The sequence below is a fragment of the Bos indicus genome, chromosome 6 (genome assembly GCF_029378745.1).
Source record: "Bos indicus isolate NIAB-ARS_2022 breed Sahiwal x Tharparkar chromosome 6, NIAB-ARS_B.indTharparkar_mat_pri_1.0, whole genome shotgun sequence".
Taxonomy (NCBI): Eukaryota; Metazoa; Chordata; class Mammalia; order Artiodactyla; family Bovidae; genus Bos; species Bos indicus.
Genome location: NC_091765.1, coordinates 71,555,659 through 71,582,291, shown reverse-complemented (window position 1 = coordinate 71,582,291; position 26,633 = coordinate 71,555,659). Strand labels below are relative to the sequence as shown.

At 36.2% G+C, this 26,633-nt stretch overlaps 1 protein-coding gene across 13 annotated transcripts in view; it reads left to right on the top strand.

Moving 5' to 3' along the window:
* The window catches only part of CLOCK (clock circadian regulator), a 111,421-nt gene extending 85,378 nt beyond the window's left edge, over positions 1-26,043 (top strand). For 12 of the 13 annotated variants that reach the window (XM_070791446.1, XM_070791443.1, XM_070791439.1 and 9 more), the window contains 8 exons: positions 3,220-3,361; positions 5,051-5,151; positions 5,691-5,780; positions 9,510-9,662; positions 10,504-10,713; positions 11,430-11,635; positions 15,470-15,719; positions 18,362-26,043. In XM_070791446.1, coding sequence (XP_070647547.1) covers positions 3,220-3,361; positions 5,051-5,151; positions 5,691-5,780; positions 9,510-9,662; positions 10,504-10,713; positions 11,430-11,635; positions 15,470-15,719; positions 18,362-18,541 — 1,332 coding nt within the window. In that variant the 3' untranslated portion in view covers positions 18,542-26,043. The remainder of the gene's footprint in view (positions 1-3,219; positions 3,362-5,050; positions 5,152-5,690; positions 5,781-9,509; positions 9,663-10,503; positions 10,714-11,429; positions 11,636-15,469; positions 15,720-18,361) is intronic. The other variant, XM_070791449.1, reaches the window with a different exon arrangement.
* The last annotated feature ends 590 nt before the right edge of the window (positions 26,044-26,633 follow it).

Here is a 26,633-nt window from a genome sequence, read left to right as displayed (position 1 = left end):
GACTGTAATTGTCTCCAAAGGAACAAGTGAACTGGAAAGCTCAGACAGGGAAGTGTGGTTTAAAGTTGGATTTTAATTTGTGTTTTTAGAGGCACTACAGTAATCTGGTAATGAAGAGTAGGGATTGAATCAGGTAGAATAGAGGAAGAAGTTATTGGCAACAAGGAGTTCCTAGAAAGCTGAGAGGCCAGGACAGGATATTGCATGAATCATCCATATAGATATTGAATTCTGGAGACGGTCAGAGTTGGTGTGAAGAAGATGATTTTGAGCAGTCAAATGCTGAGTTCCAGATACTTACAGCGCCTTTATAAACTAAAGTGTCTGTTGGTTGGTCTTTTTTTTTTTTTTTTTTTTCTGATTTGAAATATACGTAACAAAATTTACCATCTCAACCAATTTTAAGTTCAGTGGTGTTAAGTACATTTACAGTGTTGTGTAAGCATTACCACCATCCATCACCAAAACTTTTTCATCTTTCCAAACTGAAATTCCATATCCATTGAACAGCAACTCCCCGTTCCCTCCTCTCCAACCCTGGGCAGCCACCAGTCCACTTCTGACTATGACTTGATTCCTATAGGTACCTCATGTAAGTGGAATCATACAGTATTTGTCTGTATATGATTAACTTATTTCACTCAGCATAATGTTCTCAAGGTTCTTCTATATTGTTATATGTCAGAGTTTCCTTTTGAAGATAAACAGTATTCCATTGTGTGTATATATACCACGTTTTGTTTATTCATTCATCCATCGATGTACACTTGGGTTGCATCTGTATTTTTAACTATTGTGGTTAATGCTGCTAGGAACATGGCTTACAAATACACATTTGACTCCCTGCTTTTAATTCTTTTGAGCATATACACAGAAATGAAATTGTTGGATCATATAGTAATTCTATATTTAATTTTTTGAGGAGCTGTTACATTTTTCCATAGTAGCTCTGCTGTTTTATACATTCTTACCAGGCTTCCCAGGTGGCTCAGTGGTAGAGAATCCCATCTGCCAGTGCAGAAAACACGGAAGATGTAAGTTCAGTCCTTGGCTCGGGAAGATCCCCTGGAGGAGGAAATGGCAACCCACTCCAGTATTCTTGCCTGGAGAATCCCATGGACAGAGGAGGCTGTCGGGCTACAGTTCGTAGGGTCGCAAAGAGTTGGACGTGACTAAGCAGCTGAACACCACCACCACCACCCCCACTGGCACTGCACAAGGGTGCTAGTTTTTTCATATCCTCACCAACACTCGTTATTTTCTAATTTTTTTGGTAATAGCCATATTGATAGATGTGAAGTGGTATTTCTTGGTTTTGATTTGCATTTCCCTAAGTGATGCTCAAAATTCTCCAAGCCAGGCTTCATTCAGCAGTATGTGAACTGTGAACTTCCAGATATTCAAGCTGGTTTTACAAAAGGCAGAGGAACCAGACATCAAATTGCCAACATCTGCTGGATCATGGAAAAAGCAAGAGAATACCAGAAAAACATCTATTTCTGCTTTATTGACTGTGCCAAAGCCTTTGACTGTGTGGATCACAATAAACTGTGGACAATTCTGAAAGAGATGGGAATACCAGACCACCTGACCTGCCTCTTGAGAAACCCATATGCCGGTCAGGAAGCAACAGTTAGAACTGGACATGGAACAACAGACTGGTTCCAAATAGGAAAAGGAGTACATCAAGGCTGTATATTGTCACCTTGCTTATTTAACTTATATGCAGAGTACATGATGAGAAACGCTGGACTGGAAGAAGCACAAGCTGGAATCAAGATTGCCGGGAGAAATATCAATCACCTCACATATGCAGATGACACCACCCTTATGGCAGAAAGTGAAGAGGAACTCAAAAGCCTCTTGATGAAAGTGAAAGAGGAGAGTGAAAAAGTTGGCTTAAAGCTCAACATTCAGAAAACGAAGATCATGGCATCGTGTCCCATCACTTCATGGGAAATAGATGGGGAAACAGTGGAAACAGTGTCAGACTTTATCTTTTTGGGCTCCAAAATTACTGCAGATGGTGACTGCAGCCATGAAATTAAAAGATGCTTACTCCTTGGAAGGAAAGTTATGACCAACCTAGATAGCATATTCAAAAGCAGAGACATTACTTTGCTAACAAAGGTCCATCTAGTCAAGGCTATGGTTTTTCCAGTGGTCATGTATGGATTCGAGAGTTGGACTGTGAAGAAAGCTGAGTGCCGAAGAATTGATACTTTTGAACTGTGGTGTTGGAGAAGACTCTTGAGAATCCCTTGGACTGCAAGGAGATCCAACCAGTCCATCCTAAAGGAGACCAGTCCTGGGTGTTCATTGGAAGGACTGATGCTGAGGCTGAAACTCCAATAAGTTGACTCATTGGAAAAGACTCTGATGCTGGGAGGGATTGAGGGCAGGAAGAAAAGGGGATGACAGAGGATGAGATGGCTGGATGGCATCACCGACTCGATAGACGTGAGTTTGAGTGAACTCCGGGAGTTGGTGATGGAGAGGGAGGCCTGGCATGCTGTGATTCATGGGGTCGCAGAGAGTCGGACATGACTGAGCGACTGAACTGAACTGAATGATTAATGATATTAAGTATCTTTTCATGTGTTTATTGGCCATTTATATATCTTCTTGGAAGAAATCTCTATGCAAGACTTTTGCCCATTTTTTAATTGAATTTTTTGGTGTTTTTTTTTTTTTCTTGCTGTTGAGTGGTAGGAGCTCTGTCTATATTTTGGGTATTAATTCTTTATCAAATAAATGACTTACAAATGTTTTCTCCCGTTCCTTGGTGCCTTTGCACTTTGTTTATAGTATCCTTTGATGCACTACTGTTGCCTGTGCTTTAGTGTCATATCCAAGAAATCATTGCCCAGTGCAGTGTTATAAAGCTTTCCCCCTTTTTTCCCTAAAAGCTTTATACTTTGAGTTCTAATGTTTAGATCTTTGATCCATTTTAAGTTAACTTTTATATATGGTATAAGGTAATAGTCCAACTTTATTCCTTTGCATCTGTTATTTCTTTCAATAGAGAAGGAAACCAAAACTTTCAGGCTATAAAAAATAAATTTTTACTTCTTTATTACACTTCTTTATTACACAGGTACACTTGCCTTGTTATGGTTGAAAACTGATTTGGGGGAGGGGAAATTAGCAAGCGATATGCTAATTTGGGACCTCTGAACTGAACCACAGAAGACATTTACTTTACTCTTGTCTCCTTAGAGCCAAGATTCTGGGTCTGATAATCGTATAAATACAGTCAGTCTCAAGGAAGCGTTGGAAAGGTTTGATCACAGCCCAACTCCTTCTGCTTCCTCCCGGAGTTCAAGAAAATCATCTCACACAGCAGTCTCGGACCCTTCCTGTGAGTACCCCAGCTTGCAAGCAGACTTCCTTTAAAGATGCGCTTCTAAATTGTTTGCATTATTGTTAGCAGCATTTTTCATCAGCTGCCACTTTCAAATGATAAGTGTTTATATTTCTGAAATACAGTAACTTTTTCAGTGAGCAAAAGGCACATTGCTCACATTTAGCAAAGAATTAATTTATAAAGTAACCCATAAAACATGTAGGTAGTAATGTTGGTATTGGTATTTTTAATCATCCCTCAGAAAGAAAGCAAAACTACTACAGTAATTCCTTTTTTATTGATAGAACCTGTAAGTGTTCTTAGTTTGCTTTTTTGAAAGTGTTTTCTGTGTATTTTGTCTTTATGAAGACATGCATAATTGTCATTAAATTAATTCCCTTTTAAATTTTTTAAAAAGAATCTAGCACTTTTATTTCTCAGAGTACTAAAAGTGTATATAATGAAAAAGGGACTTGTTTGAACTACTCGACATCTTCATGATGGGTGGAACATTAAAGTGGTTAAACATAGATTGAGATTTTAAACCTTTCCAAATATTGTGAAAGGCCTTTGTGTTAACTATTTCTTGGCATTTCTTTTATGTAGTATCCTTTAACACAAAGTTGCAGATCTCCAGAGTTTATTCATTGTGCTTATCTGAAACTATGCCCACTAATTAATAACTCCCCATTCCCCACTCCCCCCCTGCCCCAGCCTTGGCAGTTACCATTGTCCTCTTTGTTTCAATGAGTTTGACTATTTTAAATAACCTCATATCATTATGAGATACTTGTTTTTTCTGTCATTGCCTATTTCATTTAGCATAATGGCCTAAAGGTTCATTCATGTAACATATTGTAGAGTGTCCTTCCTTTTTCAGGATGAATAGTAGTATTTCATTGTATGTATATATCACATTTTATTAATCCTTTCACCTGTCAACAGACATTTAGATTGTCTCCATACCTTGGCTATTGTGAATGATACTGCAGTGAACACTGGAATGCTAATATCTCTTCAAGATGCTGACTTCAATTTTTTTTTATAAATACTCTGAAGTAGGATTTCTAGTTCATATATGGTAGTTCTAATCTTAATTTTTTTGAAAAACAGCCATACTGTTTCCACAGTATCTGTATCATTTCCTATCCCCATCAAAAGTGTGCAAGGTTTCCAGACCTCCACACAAGTTCTCACCAACACTTGTCTTTAGATTTTTTTTGAACAGTTTATAAGGGTTTTTTTTTAGTTGATCTACAATGTGATTTTTTGATAGTAACCATTCTTTAGAGGTAGAGGTGATATTTCATTGTGGTTTTGATTTGCATTTCCCTGATGTTTAGTGGAATATTGAGTATTATTTCACATACTGGCTGGCCATCTCTGTCTTGTTTGAGTAAATATCTATTCAAGTCCTTAGGCCATTTTTTAATTAATTTATTGCTTTTTTCTGTTATAGAATTGTAGGGGTAGTAACCATTTTATATTTGAAATTTTCCTATTTCAGATGTTTTCTTTATCCTTAAAAAAGAGGTAATTAAAATAAATCATCTTGTTGTCATAGACTTCACTTTTATTGAATAATTTAGAAAAACAACTCTTTTACAGACCACTTTTATTCACTGGAAAGCATTTTGAGATTGATCTTTGAAAATTGTATTTTTCAAGTACTAATGCTATTCTGTTTCTGTTTACCAACCTTAGCTACACCAACAAAGATCCCAACAGATACTAGCACTCCTCCCAGACAACATTTACCAGCTCATGAGAAGATGGCACAAAGGAGGTCATCATTTAGTAGTCAGGTAAACTCTTCAGATAGTATGTTGCTGAATAAAGATTTATTAAAAGGGGTGGGAGGAATCATCTAAATATTCATCAATTCATTTATTCATTATCCCTTTCTGTGAAATTCAAAATAGTTGTTGATATACAACACTTACTCAAGGTCTTCATTTTTTTGTGAAGTAGTAGTCAAACATACAAGTCCTTTTGAATATTTTTCAGACAAAATGTTAGATTTTTTTTTAATTATGGAAAGCTGATAATTTAGAGCCATTTTATATCTAATTTCAAATACCAATCACTTTCAATAAAGTCCAGGCAACTCTTACTGACAGCCCATGCAAGATAATGTGACAGATGCCTTGAAAGATAAAAAGATAAATAGGGACTAAGCATTTCCAGTTTAGAGGGAGAGACAGGCCTGTGCTCATCTAAAAATGTAGGAGGCTCATCTAAAAGCTGTAATTCAGTTATGAAGATGCCATGGTGGTATTTCTGGTGGGAGTATTCATGTATGGAAACGATTGTCACCCAGTGTTATTTTTTATTTTGCTTCTAGTCTATAAATTCCCAGACTGTTGGTCAGTCATTAACACAGCCTGTGATGTCTCAGTCTGCAAATTTACCAGTTCCGCACGGCATGTCCCAGGTATTTTTATTTGTTTCTGTTAAATATTTTTAAATTACAAATAGTCTTTAAGCTACTAGTGGGGCTTCCCTCATAGCTCAGTCAGTAAAGAATCCACCTGCAATGCAGGAGACCCCAGTTTGATTACTGGGTCAGGAAGATCTTTTGGAGAAGGGATAGGCTACCCATTCTAGTATTCTTGGGTTTCCCTTGTGGCTCAGCTAGTAAAGAATCCGCCTGCAGTGTGGAAGACCTGGGTTTGATCCCTGGGTTGGGCAGATCCCCTGGAAAAAGGGAACAGCTACCCACTCCAGTATTCTGGCCTGGAGAATTTCATGGACTGTATAGTCCATGGGGTTGCAAAGAGTCGGACACAACTAAGTGACTTTCACTTTCAAGCTACTAGTGATTTTTTAAAATATAGATGCAGTAAATCTCAATTGTGGACGTTTAGAATACCTGGAGATTTTTTGATTGTCAGTGAATTTGGTGTGCCGCTGGTACTTTAGTTGTCTTTTAGGGTTCATAACAGTTTTGCACAACAAAAAGCTATCCTGATTAATCCCTGTTGAGAAATACTGTGGTGGCTCAGATGGTAAAGAATCTGCCTGCAGTACAGAAGACCTGGGTTCGATCTCTAGGTCAGGAAGATTCCCTGGTGAAACGAGTGGCTATGCATTACAGTATTCTAGCCTGGAGAATTCCATGGACAGAGAATCCTAGAGATCTATAGTCCATGGGGTCACAAAGAGTTGGACATGACTGAGTGACTAACACTTTCACTTTCCAGAGAAAAATATTAAAGATGAAATGTAGTTCATTTTGTTCTTCCCATGGATATTGGAAGAATTGAGTAATTTTATTCATATATTCATTTGTTTATATATAAGCCATTTATTAAGCTCCTTATATTATCAGATATTGCAGGTGCTGGCAATGCAAATTTCTATACTAAGAAACTTTATTACATCTAGAAGGAATGATAGATAACTACAAATAGTCTATGCTCAAGGTCTAAAGCTTGACACGTGAGCACATTAGATGGACTCTTAATTGCAGACTGAGGAAGGGAAAGAGAACTTTCTGGAAGAATTGTTACTTGGGCTGAGTCCCCAAGGAGGCTTAAATATAAAAGCTAGCAAGACAAAGGAGAGGTATTACAGAAGTGACACTTTTGATTATAACTTCGCAACTTTTCATTTATCACAGCACTCAGTGCCTCAGACAAATGAAAAATACTAAGTTGTGCTAGAAATAATCCGAAATTTTGTTTTGTTTGATGTTGAAGCTATCTCTACATTGTCTTAATTTCAAATAATATTAACATTGCTGCTGCTGGTGCTAAGTTGCTTCAGTCATATCCGACTCTGTGCAACCCCATAGACAGCAGCCCACCAGACTCCCCTGTCCCTGGGATCCTCCAGGCAAGAACACTGGAGTGGGTTGCCATTTCCTTCTCCAATGCATGAAAATGAAAAGTAAAAGTCAAGTCGCTCAGTTGTGTCTGACTCCTAGTGACCCCATGGACTGCAGCCTACTAGGCTCCTCTGTCCATGGGATTTTTCAGGCAAGAGTACTGGAGTGCATTGCCATTGCCTTCTCTGATATTAACACTAGGTATCTAAAAATACCTTTATCTTATATGGTTGTTACTTAAATTGTGCTTAGTTGCTCAATCATGTCCGACTCTTTGCGACCACATGGACTGTAGCCCACCAGAGTCCTCTGTCCATGTGGCTCTCCAGGCAAGAATACTGGAGTGGGTTGCCATGCCCTCCTTCAGGGGATTTTCCCAACCCAGGGATTGAACCCAGGTCTCCTGCATTGCAGGAGGATTCTTTACCATCTGAGCCACCAGACATATATAATTATAGCTATTATATATTATGATACTTGTACAAATATATTGATATTGCTGTAAACTGTTATAATCTAAATAACAATCTAATTGTCATAATCTTGACTTTTAGCAGCACATAATTGTGTAAGGTGTTTATAGCAGCACTATATTATTAAATAGTATCTGGAGTTCCAGTAGTTTTTATCAGCACCGAGTCCTCAAATAAGTATTCAAATCTCATTTCATTCAGTGATAAAGGCAAACAGTGTTCCTCTTAGTTCTTTGATATTATTTCCCATTATTCTGCTTTCTGTGTTTATTTTTATTTTCTTATTTGTATTTAATAGAAATTCTTCAAGTGGTGACAGTATAATGTTTACCTAAAGGTATAAATAACTTTAGGATACATTTATATGATATAAACATAAAATTTCAAATAATAAAAAAGGCATGAGGATATTAAATTTGTAATGTTTTTTCATACCTAGTGTAATCTGATGTTTGATCTGGTTATTGTTAACTTCAGAAGTCAGAGTTGTATACTTTGAAAAGTAGTGTTCAGTATTCTCAAAACAAACTTTTGAAGATAGGGTAAAAAAGCTTTTGGGGTGTCATTTGCTTTTACATGCATTGTAGGAGATTCTTAAGACAGATTTCCAATGAAGTGAAATTCTTTCTGCTTTTATACTGCATTCTGTGGTGAATATTCCTGGAAATAAGTAAATGAGCCTATTTAAACTTAAGTGGTGAATCACTAAATGTGCTTAGTTGCAAGCAGTAGTAAATAGAAGCTGTCTATAACTCAAGTGAAGCAGATATAAGTGAGATTGAAAACCTTACTCTGTTAGCAGAATAACTGTGCTTTTATTTGCATATGCAGCATTCACTTATAATCGCTTAGTCTTTAAAGCGTAGGTATTTGTATTTGAGAACAATTTGTTGAAAATTTTATGGTTGGTTAGTCAGATTTTTATTAACTTTCTAATGACCTACACAAAGAGGACATTCTTGGGATGACAGAATTTTATGTGAATAACTCTAGGTGCAGACTACTTTTTCATTTGTTAAAAGATCAGGAATGAAGTTCTGTAACTTGTTCTATCAAGTAGTAGCGCCACAGTAGGAACTTAGGTCTTTAAAAGCCAGTGTTACAAAGTCATCTTGTAATCAGTCAAGCTCTAGTCAGAAGCTGGATGAGAAATTTGAACAGGGATGGTATAAAAAAATTAACTGGTAACAGAGATTAACTACTGAGAGCAGTTAAGGGAATTCAAAAGGATACAGGAAAGACCGGTGTAGAGAGCAGCCACTAAGGGTAAGTGAAAGGGAGAATTGCCAAGGGGGAACAGCTCAGAAGACTCCTTTGACCCTCCTGAACTGCTCCTCCAGGCCAAGCTGAGACTCAGGTCCCATTGGAGCTGCTGTGGCTATATCCACTGGATGGTACACAGGTTCACTGAAGTGCCACAGACTTGGGCTGGGGAGCGAGCAGCCACTTGCTGGGATACCAGTAAAATTTGCTGGGAAGCTGCCCACTAGCAAGCCAGTGAGACTTGGTGGAAAGCTAGCTGCTGGTTGCTGATGACACTCAGTAGGATGCTACCCACTAGCATAAGAACACGAAGGAAAAGCACTAGAACCAGAGAGGTAACCCATTCTCCCTTTACAGTATCCCTCCACATCATACTGACATGACTGCTGGTGCCTGCTGATGAAGGAGAAACATTTATAGGTCCCAGCTCTAGTACCACAAAGCTGAGCCAGGATAGGTGAATTAGGTGTTGAGAAGCAATAAATTAGTAACTGGCATGACATTCTTAATTCGTGATATACTGCTTGGATTTCAGATTTTACAATTATGAGAAGTGATTGTAAAATATGTTACACTTTTTCCATCCATGATACTTAAGTTTCAGTTCTCAGCTCAGTTAGGAGCCATGCAGCATCTCAAAGACCAATTGGAGCAACGGACTCGGATGATAGAGGCGAATATTCATCGGCAACAAGAAGAACTAAGAAAAATTCAAGAACAGCTTCAAATGGTCCATGGTCAAGGGCTGCAGGTAAGTTACTACATTTGATTACAAACAAAGCATGCCATTTGTATTTTGGCTTCTTAGGAAATTGACTCTTCTTAATAAAAAGTGAGATCCAAAAGATAGGTTTCATCCATTTAGTTCAGTAAATACTCATTGGTTATCTACTCACTATGATTGCATTTACAGTCGCTAAAGATAATTGATTCCTAAGAGTGTTTCCATCAGCATTTTTGTTTCTCCAGATTAGAGTCATCTTTTAGCAGTCTAATTATTAGTAAGCTTAAATTCCCATAATATCAACATAATACTTTACATAGACTTTTAGGTATATGTAGGTACAGAATTTAAAATTCATCATCAGTAATTTTTTGAATAACTTACTGGTAGGTATGATTCAAATTATAGTCTTACAATGGTCAACCAACAGGGCCAAAGTTATGCCTGTTTGATGCAACTAGGACTTTGGTGAAAACTTCAAGTGAAAACCACTTCTCCCTAATGCCATAAATTATAAATGATGAGTGATGCAGAGCTTCCAATCCACAGACCTTTGAGTAGCTGAGTTAGGGTAACGGTAGCATATATAATAATCCTTAACATGTAAAGTGTCAAGCAAGTAGAGGTTTTGAAATTTGTAACACTTTTCCTGACAATTAGAAACATGATTAGGGGTTAGGATGATTGAAAGAATGAAAATGAGTATCATGTTTTATTTAGTAATTACTTATTGTTCATTGTTGATTCAGAATGACTTAGTCTTCTCGTTACTTGCTTTTAAAACTTAATTTTTAGATATTTTTGCTAAAAATGCTCTCATTCTTTTTAATTTAAAAAGATCATTTTAATGTAATCTTTATTTTTAAAGATGTTTTTACAACAGTCAACCCCTGGATTGAATTTTGGTTCTGTTCAACTTTCTTCTGGAAATTCATCTAATATCCAGCAGCTTGCACCTATAAATATGCAAAGCCAGGTTGTTCAAACTAACCAGATTCAAAGTGGAATGAATACTGGACACATTGGCACAACTCAGCATATGATACAACAGCAGACTTTACAAAGTACATCAAGTCAGGTAATGTTATTGAGTACAGTGGGCTAGGGAATGTTCAGTGATTGAAATGCGTGGTGTTGCTAAAACAGACAAAAGCTTCATTTTGAACAATACCATATGTAAAACTTTAATATTAATAATTAGAAACTATAGTATTGAGAGTGATAAAGTATTTTGTGCAGAATTGTTCTTAAATTGTTGAATGCTTCCTGTATTTCAACATTTAGAAAATTTTTGAGTTTGCTTCAGATGAATATACAAACTACCTCTGTGTGTGGGGGAAAAAAAAAGAAAGTTGCAGGATTCTGACCAGGATATATGTTACCATATGTGAAGAATGTCTTTTGTTAGGGCAGTGATGGCTTAATTAACATTCTAGGAAATTTCAGTAATTGACATGCATCTGCAATTGTAAATCTCAAGACTTCGAATGAAATACATAAAAATGTCAAATGTCAGTTACTTTGAGTGTTTAGTAGTTCTTCATGTGTATTTTATGTCATCCTTGTTAAGATCATGCTCCTTTTCAAAAATCATAGCTTACCTTCCAGCAAGATATTGAAGACTAATTCATTCTCAGATAATTGCAAGTTATTCCTTGATGGTTCAGTTTCTCCCAGAGTAGTATGTTCTGCCACTTCTTTTTCTGTCATGTCAACTCTTGTTAGAATGATTAGTAGTAGAAGCATACTTCCTGAATAAATTTTTTTCTATTTGTAAAATCTTCTGTTTTCTAGCAGAGTCAACAGAATGTACTGAGTGGGCACAGTCAACAAACATCTCTTCCCAGTCAGACGCAGAGCACTCTTACAGCCCCACTCTACAACACTATGGTGATTTCTCAGCCGGCGGCTGGAAGCATGGTCCAGATTCCATCGAGTTTGCCACAAAACAGTTCCCAGAGTGCTGCAGTAACTACATTCACTCAGGACAGACAGATCAGGTAGTTGTCATGTTTCCAAGATGTCAGTTGTTTGATTATAAAACAATACTTGGATTTTTTAAATGAGATTTTAATTTATTGCTCACTCTAGAATTTGAAATAAAAACAATGTATCCTTGTTGAAGTACTTTATAATAAAAGAGTAATAGCAAATTTTTTTTCATTTTATTTCATATTCAAAAATGTGCTAACATATGGTAGAATCCAAATTCTACACAAGTTTTATGATAGGTTTTGTCTGTATCACTATAAAACTTTTTTATCTTTTCAATATAGCCGCTCTTGTGTTGTCAGTGTAGTAGCAATGGTTAAGGTGTATGCTACCATAGTTTATATGTGTTATGGAGTAAGTTTAGCTCACCTTTCTTGAATTTTGTTAAGTACTGTACTAAATGCTCCAAGTATATTATCTCATTTAATTCTTATTTTAAAAAAAAGTGTGAGGGTCTTTATTTCCCAGGAAAGAATAAAAAATTTGGTCAAGGGTCTGAAGCTGTGAAGGGAGTGAAAAAGGGGATCTGAATTCAAAACTGGGTGTCTGATTTCAGAGCTCAAGTGCTTAAACATATACTACATTAAAGTTTTATGGGCAATTCTAGAAAAAAAATCGCTTTCTATGACTAATTTTAGTCTTCCAAATAGCTGACCTAGAAATAGATATTTAAAATAAAATAACCTTTTCAAATATTAGGAAGAAAGATATCTTTCAAAACTATAGGATTTCTGTAGTCTTAAAAATTACATTTTAAATGCATTTTATTTTTATTTATTTTAGTGTAATATAAGTAGACTGCTGCTTTTATAATAAAATCTTGCTGTTGTATTAGACTTTGTAGTAGATTTTATTGAAACCCTATTAATAATTTCCAGAGTGTGAGGAAGCTGCTGGATTGCAGAAGCAATAAGATCAGAGAGAAACTCACTGCTGCTTTTTGGAACTCAGTTCCTTCAAGTTAAAAAGTCCAGCTTTTGAAGGAAGTGTTATGAATATACTCCATAGAAATATAATAAAGGGCTAGATTTAAAGCCCAAGGTAAAATCCATTAGCATAGAATGTTGACATACATTGTAGGGGACACAGTTTAGCAATTATTTGTAGACAGCTGTTTTTTTGAAGGGGGAAAAACAACTTCAGCAAATATTTGAGTGCCTGCTTTATGTGTATGGCACATTCTTTATCCCAGAAAAGATCGGACTAGTCAAAGCTGTAGAAAGGTGAATAAATCAGTATTATTTGATGTGATAAATACTTAGTAGATTTTTGAAAAGGAGGAAGTGAGCAGTTTTATGGGGTGAGGCAAGCAAGTGAAGAGAGGAGTGTGGTCAGGGAAAATTTCAAGGAGGAGATACTTGGCCTGTGTCTTAAGCTCATTGCTTTAGATATGTGTGTAGAAGGGAGTCACACACAGTAGGGTATTTAGGCAGAGGGAGCAGTGTATACAAAGAAAAATGTTAAAGCCAAAGTAAATTGCAGAATGTCTTTTAGTGCCAGAGAGGAATGAGATATTCTCATACTTAGCAGTGGGCAGTTGGGCAATTCAGATACTAAATTCTTTTAAGATTACAGAGAAATTAGTGCTTAGCACTTCTGTGATTAAGCCACTTTGTAATGTTATTTGTTTGTAAATTTTTCATTATATATGTTTTTGCATTAAATAATACCTTTAATCCTAAAGTACATAATATACAACGCTTTATTTTTAAGATTTGGCATGGATTCAAAATAGAATTGTTTTGTCTTGTGGAACATTTAAACTGTTAGCATAGATATGCTAAGTGTAATTATAATTATCTACCTTAAAACAGGTTGTAATTGCAGTTAGGTCATGTTAAATCTATAGTAGAGTCTTATCTCGATTTCCTCACTGTAGTGACCAATGTTAGAAACTAACTTTATCTCATAGAAAAGGCAGATAGAAATGATATTTTTCCCTGAAGAGGCATTGTTTTTTGTTGTTCTTTTATTAAAGACTGTGGAAGCATGAAGGTAGTGGGTGGGAGGGAATATTAGTGAATTGTAATACAGTGGGTACTATGCCTGTTGATAAATTTGTAAATTGAGGGTACTTTTATATGCTGTTAGAATGTTATCTAGTTTTGAAACATAAATGTCATTTATGTTTATAAGACACAACTTACAATGTAAACATCTATAAACTTAGAGGTCTTTTAAAAAAAATTCCTTTAGGACAGGTTTATTTTCATTAGCAAAATGAACCATGTGTCACATATATCCAACTCCCAAGTACCTAGTAGTTTTATAAAAAGAAAAAAGTTGATATTTTTAACAGATTAAAAATTTTTTGCATGCGTGCATTACATTCTTTTTTATTGTGGTGAAATACACATAACAAAGTACTCACTATGTTAACCATTTTCACATGTGCAGTTCATTGACATACGAGCATGTTGGCACCATTGTGATAGTCACTACCATCAATCTCCAGAAATTTTTTCTTCTTCCCAAACTAAAAATCTATATTAATCAGACAATATGCATTCCTCTTCCCCCTAACTCTTAGAAACCACCATTCTACTTTCTAAGCACATACGTCTGTGAGTTTGACTACTTACTCTAGGTACTGTATGTAAATGGAATCACATAATGTATGTCTTTTCTACCTGGTTTATTTCACTTGCCATAATGTCTTCCAGGTTCAGCCATGTTATAGCATGCATCAGAATTTCCTTCCTCTTTAAGGCTAAGTGTTATTCAGTTGTAATGTATATAACACATTTTGTTGACCCATTTGTCTACCGATGGACACTTGGGTTATATCCATCTTTTGAAAATTGTGAATAGCTGCTATAAACATTGGTGTGCAACTGTTTGAGTCCCTGTTTTCCATTCTTTTTTTTTGTTTTTTTTTTTTTAATTTAATATATTCCTTACAAATATGTACAGAAATGGAATTGCTGGATCATATGGTTGTTACATTTTTAGTTTTGATGAAAGACCACCATACTATTTTCCATAATGGACAAACCACTTTATATTCCCACCAACAGTGCACAGAAGTTCCAGTTTCTGCACATCCTTGTCAACACAATTACTATGTTTGATAGTAGCCATCCTAATGAATGTGATGTGGTATCTCATAGTGGTTTTGATTTGCATTTCTCTAATGATTAGTCATATTAAGCTTCTTTTCAGTGCTTATTGACCAGTTGTATATAGTGTGAAGAAATATCATTTAGGACCCTTGGCAGTTTTTTAATCAGATTGTTTGTTGCTGTGTTGTAGTATTGCTTTATATTTTCTAGTTACTAATCCCTTACCAGATCCATGATTTGTAAATATTTTCTCCCACTCTGGAGTGCCCTTTTACTGTGTTGGTAGTGTCCCTTGCTACATAAAAAATTTTTAATTTGTTTTTCAGTTTATCTATTTTTTCTTTTGTTGTGTATGCTTTTAATGTCATAACCTAAGAAATTATTGCCCAATCCAGTGTCATGAAACTTTTCTCCCTGTGTTTTATTCTAAGAGTTTCAGTTTTCGACATTTATGTTTATTAAGTCTCTAATCCATTTTGAGTTAATTTTTATATAATTTTTATATGATGTAAAGGTCAAATTTCATTCTTTTGCATGTGGATATCAAAAAAAGAGTTTGTATTTTTGTTTGTGATTGCTTCATTTTGCTCTGTACATTTCTGTTTCACTGGTATCCCAAAGGGAATCTTTAAAAACATGAAACAAAATTGGAACATATGGCTTTTAAAAAGCTAAATTGGTAATATCATGGGTATTATCTTAGAGAAATATTCAGTCCATTGCCTTTCATAGTGTATACTTGTACTTCTGACTCCCCTTCCCTTTCTTTCCTCTTAACAGATTTTCTCAAGGTCAGCAACTTGTGACCAAATTAGTAACCGCTCCTGTAGCCTGTGGGGCGGTCATGGTACCTAGCGCTATGCTTATGGGTCAGGTAGTGACTGCCTACCCTACCTTTGCTCCACAACAACCGCAGTCGCAGACACTGTCAGTCACGCAGCAGCAGCAGAGTTCCCAGGAACAGCCGCTCCCTTCAGTTCAGCAACCATCTCAGGCTCAGCTGACTCAACCACCGCAGCAGTTTCTACAGGTAATTCTCCCTGGGAAGAATGTCCCAAACGTATTTACCTTTTTATAGTGAAATTAGGGATTAAATGAACAGTTCTGTAAATGAGCTGAAAAATCTGCAAAAACTTATTGTACAACTTAAATTTCTATAAAGACAGAAAGCTTATCCCAGTTGGCTACTTTTTCTTCTCTTAGGAAACTTTTAGTACTGCTATGGAAATACCCAGTTATCTAAATTGGTGGATACAATACGTGGCTGCTTCCTACCCATATCAAGGCAATTTACAGAGAGCTCTCTCTGGCTAGAGTTTCTGGAACTCAAGCAAAAGCACTTTTCTCTCTTCTTATAACCCTAGGGGCCCATCAAGCTGTACTCTCTACAGATCATGAGTATTGAAAGGGTTTTTTTTTTTTAATTACTTTAGGCATTATGTTAAATTATTGAATTAAATTTTATAACTTTTTTATTATAAATTAATATTGGAAGAAAAATACTGTGAAGGCACAGGCTGTTCTGAGATTGAGTTACTGCTGCACCACATGCTGTGTGAACTTTGGCAGTTTACTTAACTTGCTCAGATCCAGTTTCTTCATCTATGATATGGAGGGGCTAGTCGTTCGTATCTCATGAGTAAGATGCATGTGAATCACTGAGCCTAGTATAAGGTATATACTTAAACACCTTATAACTTGCCTTCATAAATGACCACTATCTTGAATAATGTAATAGATACTCAGATTAACCAAAATGCAGACACAGATCTCTTGTGGGTATATCAGACAAGATCTGCTTATCTAAAGGATGCAGGACAAAGTCACCTAGATTGGGATCCTCAGCAAAGCAGCAGGCAAATTTCTGGACCTCAGTACCCTCTTTGGGGCATCACAATAGCAGATTGTGACATCTGAAAATCCAGCTTTTTCCTTACTGGTCCAAGAGGCCAGCAATTTTGAATATAGGCTAAGCCACGATTTGTGCTGGATACCATTCCACTTATTCCAAGCAAATACCATCAGTTTTTAAAGTTATACAACATATGGTATAATTAGAAGATTTCAGTATTATACTATATACTCACGCATAAATACACTGTTAGTTCATCATCATTGGTGTTCTGGTACAAATGTATTTCTTAACTTGATGATGTGCTAAACTAAAAGAGGTTAGTTACTTAATTATCTCTTGAGAGTCATACAGCCCCTTAGACATTAAGCCATTAATGACTGGGTTAGCTATTGTTATAAATGAGTTGTTATAAATGAATTAATGACAAGAATTTATAATAAGTTAGAAACTATTCTCTAGGGGAAATGTATGTAATGAGAATTAGGCAGAAGCTTAGAAAGGAAGAAGACTTGGCTTAGGAACTCAGTTTTCTGAGTCTCTCAGAGAACAAGGGCTCTTAAAAGAATGAACATTCTCTTCCACTTCTGGGAAAAAAACATTTCTAAGAAGCAAGATAGGCAATACCCTTTAGAAATACACTAATATGTAGATAGAAATACACAATTTGTCTTTTCTGATTATGTAACACCTAGTTCCAAAATGTACTTTTGTTGTAACCCTATAAGGCTCACCCTGAATTCTTTTATCTTACAAAAGCTTTTCCTAATAACAGTGAGAAAAAGAAAATGTCTCCAAGTGCTTAGCAAAGCTCAGTGGCCTTTAAGTTTCAGAGATCTATCCTTCTGTGTGTTTGTATAGTTGTCTTTCATACACATTTGCAGAAATCACCTATTACAGTTCCTTTTTAAAATCATGAACCTTGCATTAAGACATTGTCCTTAGTGAAGAAAGATATTAATTTTAAAATTCCTCTTTCTTTTGACTAGTTTCCTTTGTATCTCTAGAAGGAGAAATTAGGCAAAAGAAACTGAGGTTCATGGAGCTGACACTTGCCCAAGGCCTGATAAATACAGAGCAAAACTCAAAGCCAGGGCTGCTAATGCTTTCAGAGCCTGTTCTCTTGTTCTGTTTTGTTCTTTGTTATATCACACTGTTACATAAAGGACATAAGTCTGTAATTGTGTCCTCAGTTTTATGGTACTTTTAAATAATAATGTTAATATGTAATCTTTGTAAAAACCCAGTGTGGGAAATACTCTGATTATCCTTATTTTGTAAATGAAGAAAATGAGGTCCAGAGATGTAAATAGCTTGACCAAGTTACACATCTGGTAAACTGGGCAGCCAGAGTTTGAACCCAGGCAGCGTACCTCAGGGCCCATGCTCTTGGCCACTGCTGCTCTCACCAATCAAAAAGTTGGCGCAGAAGACATTTTCTGTTTGACCACAGATTGTTCATATGTCATATGCTCTTAGCAATGCTTAAATTGTATCATCTGTTTAAAAATGTGGTCTTTAGGACATAAAGTGAAAGAGTATGTGTGGTTTGTCTCAGGACATAAATAGCTTTCTGTATCATATTACCTCTAGCTCAATTTCCTTCTAAAAAATGAAATTCTGTTATACTTCAAAAAGAGGGAAATGCTCATAAGCATTTTCCAGAATACTATTTTTAAGTGGAAAAAAAAAACAAAAAACAAAAACAAGACTTATGTACAGGTTTTGACCCTATGGGAGAAGTGGAAAACTTGAGTAGTCTTAATGTACACAGTATAATGGGGGTGAAGCAGTGTTGAATAATCCGCTTGTCTTTTTAGACTTCTAGGTTGCTCCATGGGAACCCTTCAACTCAGCTTATCCTCTCTGCTGCATTTCCTCTACAGCAGAGCACTTTCCCTCAGTCACATCACCAGCAACACCAGTCGCAGCAACAGCAGCAACTGAGTCGGCACAGGACTGAAAGTTTGACGGATCCTTCCAAGGTTCAACCACAGTAGCGCACACGCATCCTCTCTGCCCTCAAGGGAGGATGGGAGTGTTCCATAAAGAGTTGCTTGGATGATCTAAGGATATGATGAAAAGTTCCAGCGGTTTCATGGGATGCAATACTGAGTGTTCTAGTTCCTGGAATTAGTTAGCAGGGAAAATGCTGCCTAGCACTGCATATGTACATTAAATACCAGCCAGCAGGAGGTGATCATAGGGCCACAGCCAATTCTGACAGTGTTTTACTTGCCCAGATATTTTTTAATGGAAAAAGAGTATATTGCCAAATGTTAAGAAGCTCAGCTATGAAACAGGACCTCCAGTGAATCAGAAAGGCACTAATAACATTAGTAACTTTGAGTGGTTCTGTGCCTGTTTTCAAGTGTTACAGAGGACACACCACTGCCATCCATGTCAGGGGTTTGCTTACGATGATGCCATGAAGACAGTCCAGTAGACTCGGTAGACCCCCTTCCTTTTCAGATAATGATGGAATAGTAATTTCAGAATGTTGTGTGGGTTCAAATTCTCTATGTACAGATGCTGTAAAAATAATACTATGTATATGTCTGGATAAAAGGAGAGAAAGCAAAACATTTTGTATGCTGCATGAAAGCATTATCTCTTCCTTTAGGTATGAGTACATTTCCTTAGATTCTGATGCCATGTGCAGACTAATACATCCTCTTTTCCCTTTTGTTTACAGTATGGTAGTGTTCTATTCACTCTTCCGGGGCACAAGTCTTTTTTTTTGGTTCATACTTTAACTGTGATGTCACAGTTTGTTCAGTGAGGTATGATGTGCTGCTGGGAATGGAGTTTTTTTTTTTTTTTCAGGTTAAATTATTTGAAACAGGATTTTCAAGTTACTCAGAAATATCCTTCATTTCATTATTCTTCAATTATGTTTAAGAATAGGATTTGCACTGCTTTATTTTAAGATGGTTGGGAGTTTTGAGCACATATTTTGATCTAGTTCCTAGTTGGAAATAGTTGTGTAAACGGTTTTTAACAAGCTTGACAGTTATTTCAAGTATGTTTCAGTTATAGAAGTGAATTTGCACACAAAATATTTTAGGCACTTTTTAATGTTCTCACTGGTGGGAATTTTAACTTTTAGGATTTGTTGGAATCTTTTTATTATCCTCCACAGTTTCAGTGCTTCTTTTAGTCAGAAATGATTCAGGGTTATTTGAGGGGAAAAAAAAAAAGAAAAAACAGCCCATAGTGCCTTGATTTTCATTCAGGTGATTAGTCACCATCTTAAACTCATTGTCTAGTTTCAGTAGCAGTTTTGAAATCTTGGTACATTTTTAATAGCATGTGGGTGTCAGCAGCACCATTAAGTTCCTAATGAAGACTCTCTGAGTCTCTTGGATTAGAGGTACAAATAATTTCAAAATAAAAGATAACATCCTAGTGACACTATCAGAGTTACTATTGGATCACAAAGTTGTTTTTCTAAATCAGCATTTTCCTTAGATTTATGTATTCATTTAGGAATTACCAGTAAATATTTTCTCAATGTGATCTTAAAATCCTGCAAAGACAAAAGAAGGGTTAGGGATTGGCTTTACCTTCACTATAGTGCTAGAATCTTGTAACTCACGTGCTTTATAAACATGAACTAAGATTTCGTTTGGTGATACCATATTCTAAAGGTAGTAAGTTCCAACTAGAATTGCATACATTAAAAAAAGCATTTTATAGATTCTATGGTACTAATAATTAAATTTATAACTAGAGAACAAAGGAAAATTAATGGGAAAATATCTTATTGACGATCAAAAATTATTACTGAGGAAAGGAAGATAGCAAGCTGTAAGAAATTAAAATTAACCTTAAAAGAAAACATATAACAGAATTGAGGTTGTTAAACAAAAAATTTTGGCAATGAAAATAATACAGAATTGCTAGATAAAGGTGTCAGGGGAACTCTCAGTTGGTTCTAAGACTTTTCTCTTCTTAGCTTTGCTATCATCCTTAAGGGATATACTTTATCTTTCTGTAGAAAATCATACCTGGCCACACTTAAACTAGAAAATTCATGTTGAAAGAAAACAACCAAAGAAAGTTGGTACCTACCCTTCTACAAAAGAAGTGTTACTAGATGCCAATCAGTAATTAACATATCAAGGAGCTCCTCTTCTAGCTAAATGACCATCCAGAAGAGATTTCTGACTTTGTCATGAATGTCAGGAATAGATGTCAGAATATGTGTGTACTTAAGCATATGCCCACAGTGGACAACGTTGATGTTGTAGAGTATGGCAACAGTATTTTTTTTCCCCCTTCAAACTTGCCTTTCCTAACCTTATCATGCCATTCCATATATTCTGAGTTGTGCCTCATCTATTTATTGGCAATATATAGTGATACGGATTTAGCAAACAAAAGGTATGAAGAACTATTATATTACGGTTTATCTTCCAAGTCCCATATATGAAAAGAAAGATGGTGAACCATGAGTACTGTGTACTCAGTTTAACACAAGAAAAATGTAAGACAAGCCACAAGGTAAATTTGTAGACAGTTCATTCACATTCTCCTCTCCCTGTCCCTTCAAGTATTTTTCCATCCTCAAATATTTAGGAAAGCAAATTAGACAAGATTTTGCTTTTATAATTCCTGTTGTTCTCACAGCTCACTTTTTTCCTGCTTAGAAATGGTTGCTACATTTAAAGGAGCAGCTGGCTGCTTTGCTGTCAGAACGAAGTGTTGTGTCAGAAGAGCTAGTAACTGCCTCTCAGCTCCTTCTTTAACTTTGTTTTCCTCCTGCTTCCCTGGAACTTGGACCGCAAAGCGGTTCCTGCCCCCTCCTCCATGAACCAAGACTTGAGCATCCTGATGGAAGATTCAGCAGTTGCCTGTAATTCTTTCATTTCTGTAGCCAAAGCTGTTAATTGAAATCCAAATCTTAGTCATGAAAAAATACCAAATAGGAACACTTTTCTGCTACTTAAAAATCTTATCTTCCCTCTTCTTTACTCTCATAGATATTACATTTTTCTTAAAAAAAAAAAAAAAAAAACTTTTTTTCTGGGTGGCAATTGTTAGGTGTTAGCTGCTTTGAACTGCTGTAGCCCTGGGTGTGAGTCACTATTGTTTTTAAACTACCAGTGAGGATTATAAGGATTAATAAAGTTGCTGCTGAGAGTGGTGTCAAAGCAGAATCAAGACACTTAAAAGTACTTTATTATTTGAGTGAAAATATTGGTGGAAAAGCACATGTGGGGGACGGTGGGTAACATGTAAGTAAATAACTATAGTTCGGTCTCCCAACTCTGTCCCAGGTTGAAGGGGGAGTTTGAGTGCTGTGCTCTATCACTTAAATCTGGTTTAAGAATGTACTAGTAATAAAGGGATGCCAGTAACTTTGACTAGTTTGTTACAGAGTACTCAATGCAGATTAGTGAAAATGTTACTGGAATTTTTCAAAAGTGCTCGGGTTGATGGTCATTGCCTTAAAGCATTCTGCTTGCAGTTAGTTACGGGCACTGTGTCTTGAAGGGAGATGAACCCTTGTTCAAGAAGCCTTAGAAAGGGGCCCCTTAAAATAGAACTCGTTTGCCTGCTCTACACAGACAGGGGAAAATTATTTTAAACTGGATATTACTCAACAAGTTTTAAAATATTTCCACTACATTGAGGTAAACTATTTTTTTTTTTTTAAAGTGGACTGCAAATAACATTTTGCTCTGGTATTGCACATTTTTACTTTTTTTTTCTGTATTTCTTTGGTGATTGAAAGTTTGTTGACGAACATTTGTGTAAAACTCATTCACGTCTATAACCTTTCCAATATCTGTGACCCTGTTCTTAGTCCCTCGGGAGTCAGTGTTGGAAGGTATAAACACTGGATATTACTATTGCTGAGTGAGTCTAGCCAGAAATAAGCTGATGGGAATTTTTAAACGGAGGAAAAGAAACAGCACAAAGGCACTTGCCATTTTTAGTGATCAGAGAAAAAGAGTCTTTTTTTGTTTGGGGCGGGTGAGCATTCTTCTAAAAGGAGCTTCTGAAGTAGTTGCAAAGGAAAAGATTTTACTATTTTTATAGTATATTTAATATATTTGTATATAACTATGAATATAATAGGAACCCTTCACACGCCTCCCACTTTTCTAGTTTACTTCCCCTTTTGCCATAGCACTAGCATAGCCTCATCCGCATGGGTACCGTGCCTATTGTCAGCCTACCAAAAGATAGTGCTGCTGCTTTCTGAGACAGGTGAGAAGACCCAACTCTCATGCCTGGGGATCCTTTATGTAGGAATAGCACACACTTTGCAGATATCACACCACAGTCAAAAAGGATCATTTTGAAAGGTTAACAAGCACTTTATTGCAATTATTCATTTTGATAAAGTTTATTATCTTAGATATTACCATTTCTAAAGGATCCCCAACTCATCACTTAGGTGAAATTTTTAAATGACATTTCTGAGAAATGTTTAGATCCAGTGAACCATAGTAGGTTTAAGGGAGTGATTTCAAGGTAGCCAAATGAACTTTGACTTTTGTTTTGAATGTGGTAGAGTCAAGGGATTGTAGATGCCTAGTTCCATTTAGACACTATTGTAAACCTATCTTGCCTATTGTGTGGACACCAAAAGAGACCAATGAGCCTGTTTGTTTTCAGAGGTCTAGGAGAATTGCATCAGTGTGAAATAGATGTATAGAACTAACCTAAAAGTGATTGGTAGTCATATTTTAGAATACAGTAATTTCAAGAATTCTGTTTTAAATGTGCTCTGAAATGTTGGCATGTCATTTCAGTGTTTCCATTTGAATTGCTCTTGTAATGTTTTTGCACAAAAAGAACTGAGAAATACTACTTTGGTTGAAGAAAAGGAAAAAAATAATTTGGTCATATTTTAATGTCTCCTGTGGAAACACTGGGGGGTGAATTTTGTTGGTACAGTTATTTTCAGGATATTTGAAACAGTATTGAACAGCTCACAAATTAAGCAACCGTGAATGGATTGAAAAATTAAAACTCTTTCCATGTGACTGTTTTGCATACTTTATCCCCATGTCATAATTTAACACTACATTCCTTGTTTTTCTTAAATAAAATAACTTTGCGGGTTCTGTTTTTGAGTATTTAGCAAGTTATTTTCTAAGCTGCCCTGGTTTTCCTAGGGAAAACGTTCTTAGGTGAAATAGGATATAGTTTATGAAAAGACATTAAATGAAATCCCATCACCACCACCAGCAAACACTGAGGTGCTGCATTAAGTGACAATCAAAATAGTATTTATAGGAGAATTGAGAAAAGGGTTTTTAAAGAAGCAGTTGCTTTGAAAGTAGTTGTCTGGGTTTCTTGAATAAAAATGGCTAAATGTATTTATTTATATTTTTAAATATCTTTGCGTTCCGTTTCCTCATCAGCGTGATTTCAGTGTCGTGTATTTAATTGTGGTTTGTTTTGTTCTGCCTCGTAATCTGTGCAGAGGACTGGCTCTGCCTCCTGGGGGGTGCGTGTGGGCCTCAGCCCTCGTGAAGCCTCTTGGTGGCGCTTCGAATCTGTTCCACTTCAGCACAGCAGTGGAGCCCAGCCCAGGTGCCCCCAAGGCTCCCCTCCTGTTCTCAACTTAGTTAAGAAAAAGTAAAAGTAACGCCAACTGTTTTCTAGTTTCACTTGCTGCCTTTTCTATTTAATGGGCACTTTTTATATAACTTCCCCAACGCAGCCAAAGGCCAGTATGACAGAACCCATGGCACACGTTGCCTGTTTTGCCCATTTGGAAAATGTTATTAAAACAAGCAGCATCTTCTAATGGCCATCACTCATATTCATATTAAAATCCATCTAAAGTCCTTAAATATAGGTGGAACAATGTATAAATACTGCAGACTCTTCTACAAAGAAAAAAAAAGTGCTGTCTGTTATATATAGTGTAATGTTGCTTGGTCCTTTAAAACCAAAGCCAAACCAAACCTTCCTACACAGCACCATCCAATAAAAGCAGTGTTTGAACATGTAAAGCCTAGAAATTTGAGGATACTTATTGCTGGTCTGCATTGGAACAGAATTCTCCACCTTAGGGCTCTTGAGTCCCACAGGCAACGTCCAGAGTGCACTCTAGCTTTGGGATCCCTTAGAGAACGGTAATTAAAATAAGTGAACCACAAGTTGGATTTAATGATGTAAAAAGTGTTTCTTGACTCTTTAAGGGTTAAATTGGAGAGCTCATGTTTTTAAATGTATGCTTTTAAGTTTCTGAGGAAACAAACTGTGACATCGCTTTAAAAGTGACATTCAGATGTTTTATGATGTGTGTTTTGAGTTGGCCTGTACTGGTGCGGATTCACCACTGGCAATGGTTGTGCCAATACTAAAGACTTAAAATGTAGGAGAAGCTATATTGTGTTCAGGTGGATGTATTATGTAACCAGACAATCATCAAGCAAAAAGAAAAAAAAAACTGGCCAGGAAATGTCGTTTTCCTTTATAGATGTCAGCCAGCCAGAACAGCTGTCATTTAGATCATCCTGGAATCACTTTGAGATCTGTTTTATCATGGTGTAAGTTGGGGAAGGTCCTCAGTATGGCACTTGCACATTCTATGTAAAGACTGAAGCCCAAAGACGAGTTAAATTCAGTGCTGTATTGAAACCAGTTAGTGCAAAAAAAATTTTTTTTTATCTCTGTAAACTTTTAATTGTTAACATCAGTTGGTAGTTGTAAAAACACGCACCAAATTATTTCTAATGTTCTGTGTGGTTCTTAGTGTGCTACTCTTGACATTGATATGTCCTTACTGCTTGGTTCTTGGTTTAAAATTAAAATTAGATATAGCCTGTCATTCTTCCTTCTGAAAGGGTGGAGCTATAAATGGCTAAGAATACCTATTTTTCCTAAAGTAAACATTTCATTAAAATCCAGATTGATATACAAAAAAACAAGGCTGACATTTCCCAAGTAATGTCTTCAGCCTGAATCCTAAAATGCACAGAAGCACGATGGGTAATGTTTTAACGGTGCTATAATAGGTTCTCTGCTGATCTTCACGACCTGTTTGGAAATACAGTATTGTATAAAATGTGGATCATTTTGTTACTGATTTAATATTGCCATTCTGATTTGGTGTTTAAATTGGTTACACTTGTTTCTCAGAGCTATCCTTTGAGAAGAGTGTAAAGTGTGTTATTAGCCTACCTCCACTCAGGCCTCTTGCTGTATGACCATTTTTCCAGGTTATGATGTGCAGTTTTTAAAAACTATATGTTCTCTATTATAATGCTTTTTCCCATAGACTCCTGTAATGTATTCAGAACCTAAAATGACAATGAAAAGAGCCAAGCAGTAGCATTTTGTTTTTTTTTATAAATGTAAAAATTAGATTCACTTTGTTTCCTATTCAGTTTTAAAAATAAAAATACCTCAGTGCTGTGTTCCCCAGTATCACCTACATTTCTCAATTTAACACCTGCTTTATGTGGCACATAACTTGTAAGAATCACATTATTTTGGATTTTAAAGAATATTAAATATTTTAAAATCACTACTACTGACATTTTTCTCTTTTATTCAGCCATGGAGTTAGCAGCATTTAGCAATTTTTGCCTTGTAGCTAAGCTCTGATCTGCCAAATTCTCTTTGAGTAGTTGTGTCCTGTTACGAGAGTGTGGGGCCTCAGAAAGCCTCACTGTTACTCACTAGGCTGGTGCTGGGACCGGGCTGCCTTCACTGCCAGGTGTACCAGCTGTTTTCTAACAAGGAAGTAATACAGTTCCACAATTCTGTTTGTAACAATTTAAGGCAGTATTAGGGATATTTTAACTGCAGAGATTTCTGGTGTAGTCTGGGGACTTACCCGAGATTTCTTTGCAGTGTGTTATGGACATTGTGTTTTTCTACCCTGTAGTACACACTTTTCATGGTAGAAAAGTTTCTAAAAATGACTTTTTCAGAAATACGTGAATTGCTGCTTTTTAACTGACAATCATGTTTAGATCTCCTCACAATAGTGGTCAGCTGTCTCCCACAAAGTTACTACTGAAGAATGATTTCTGTGTTGAGAATGCTGGGTAATCACTGGGTTATTTCACAGTCTCTTCAAGTTACCAATGACTGTACACTGTGCACTTTGTAAGT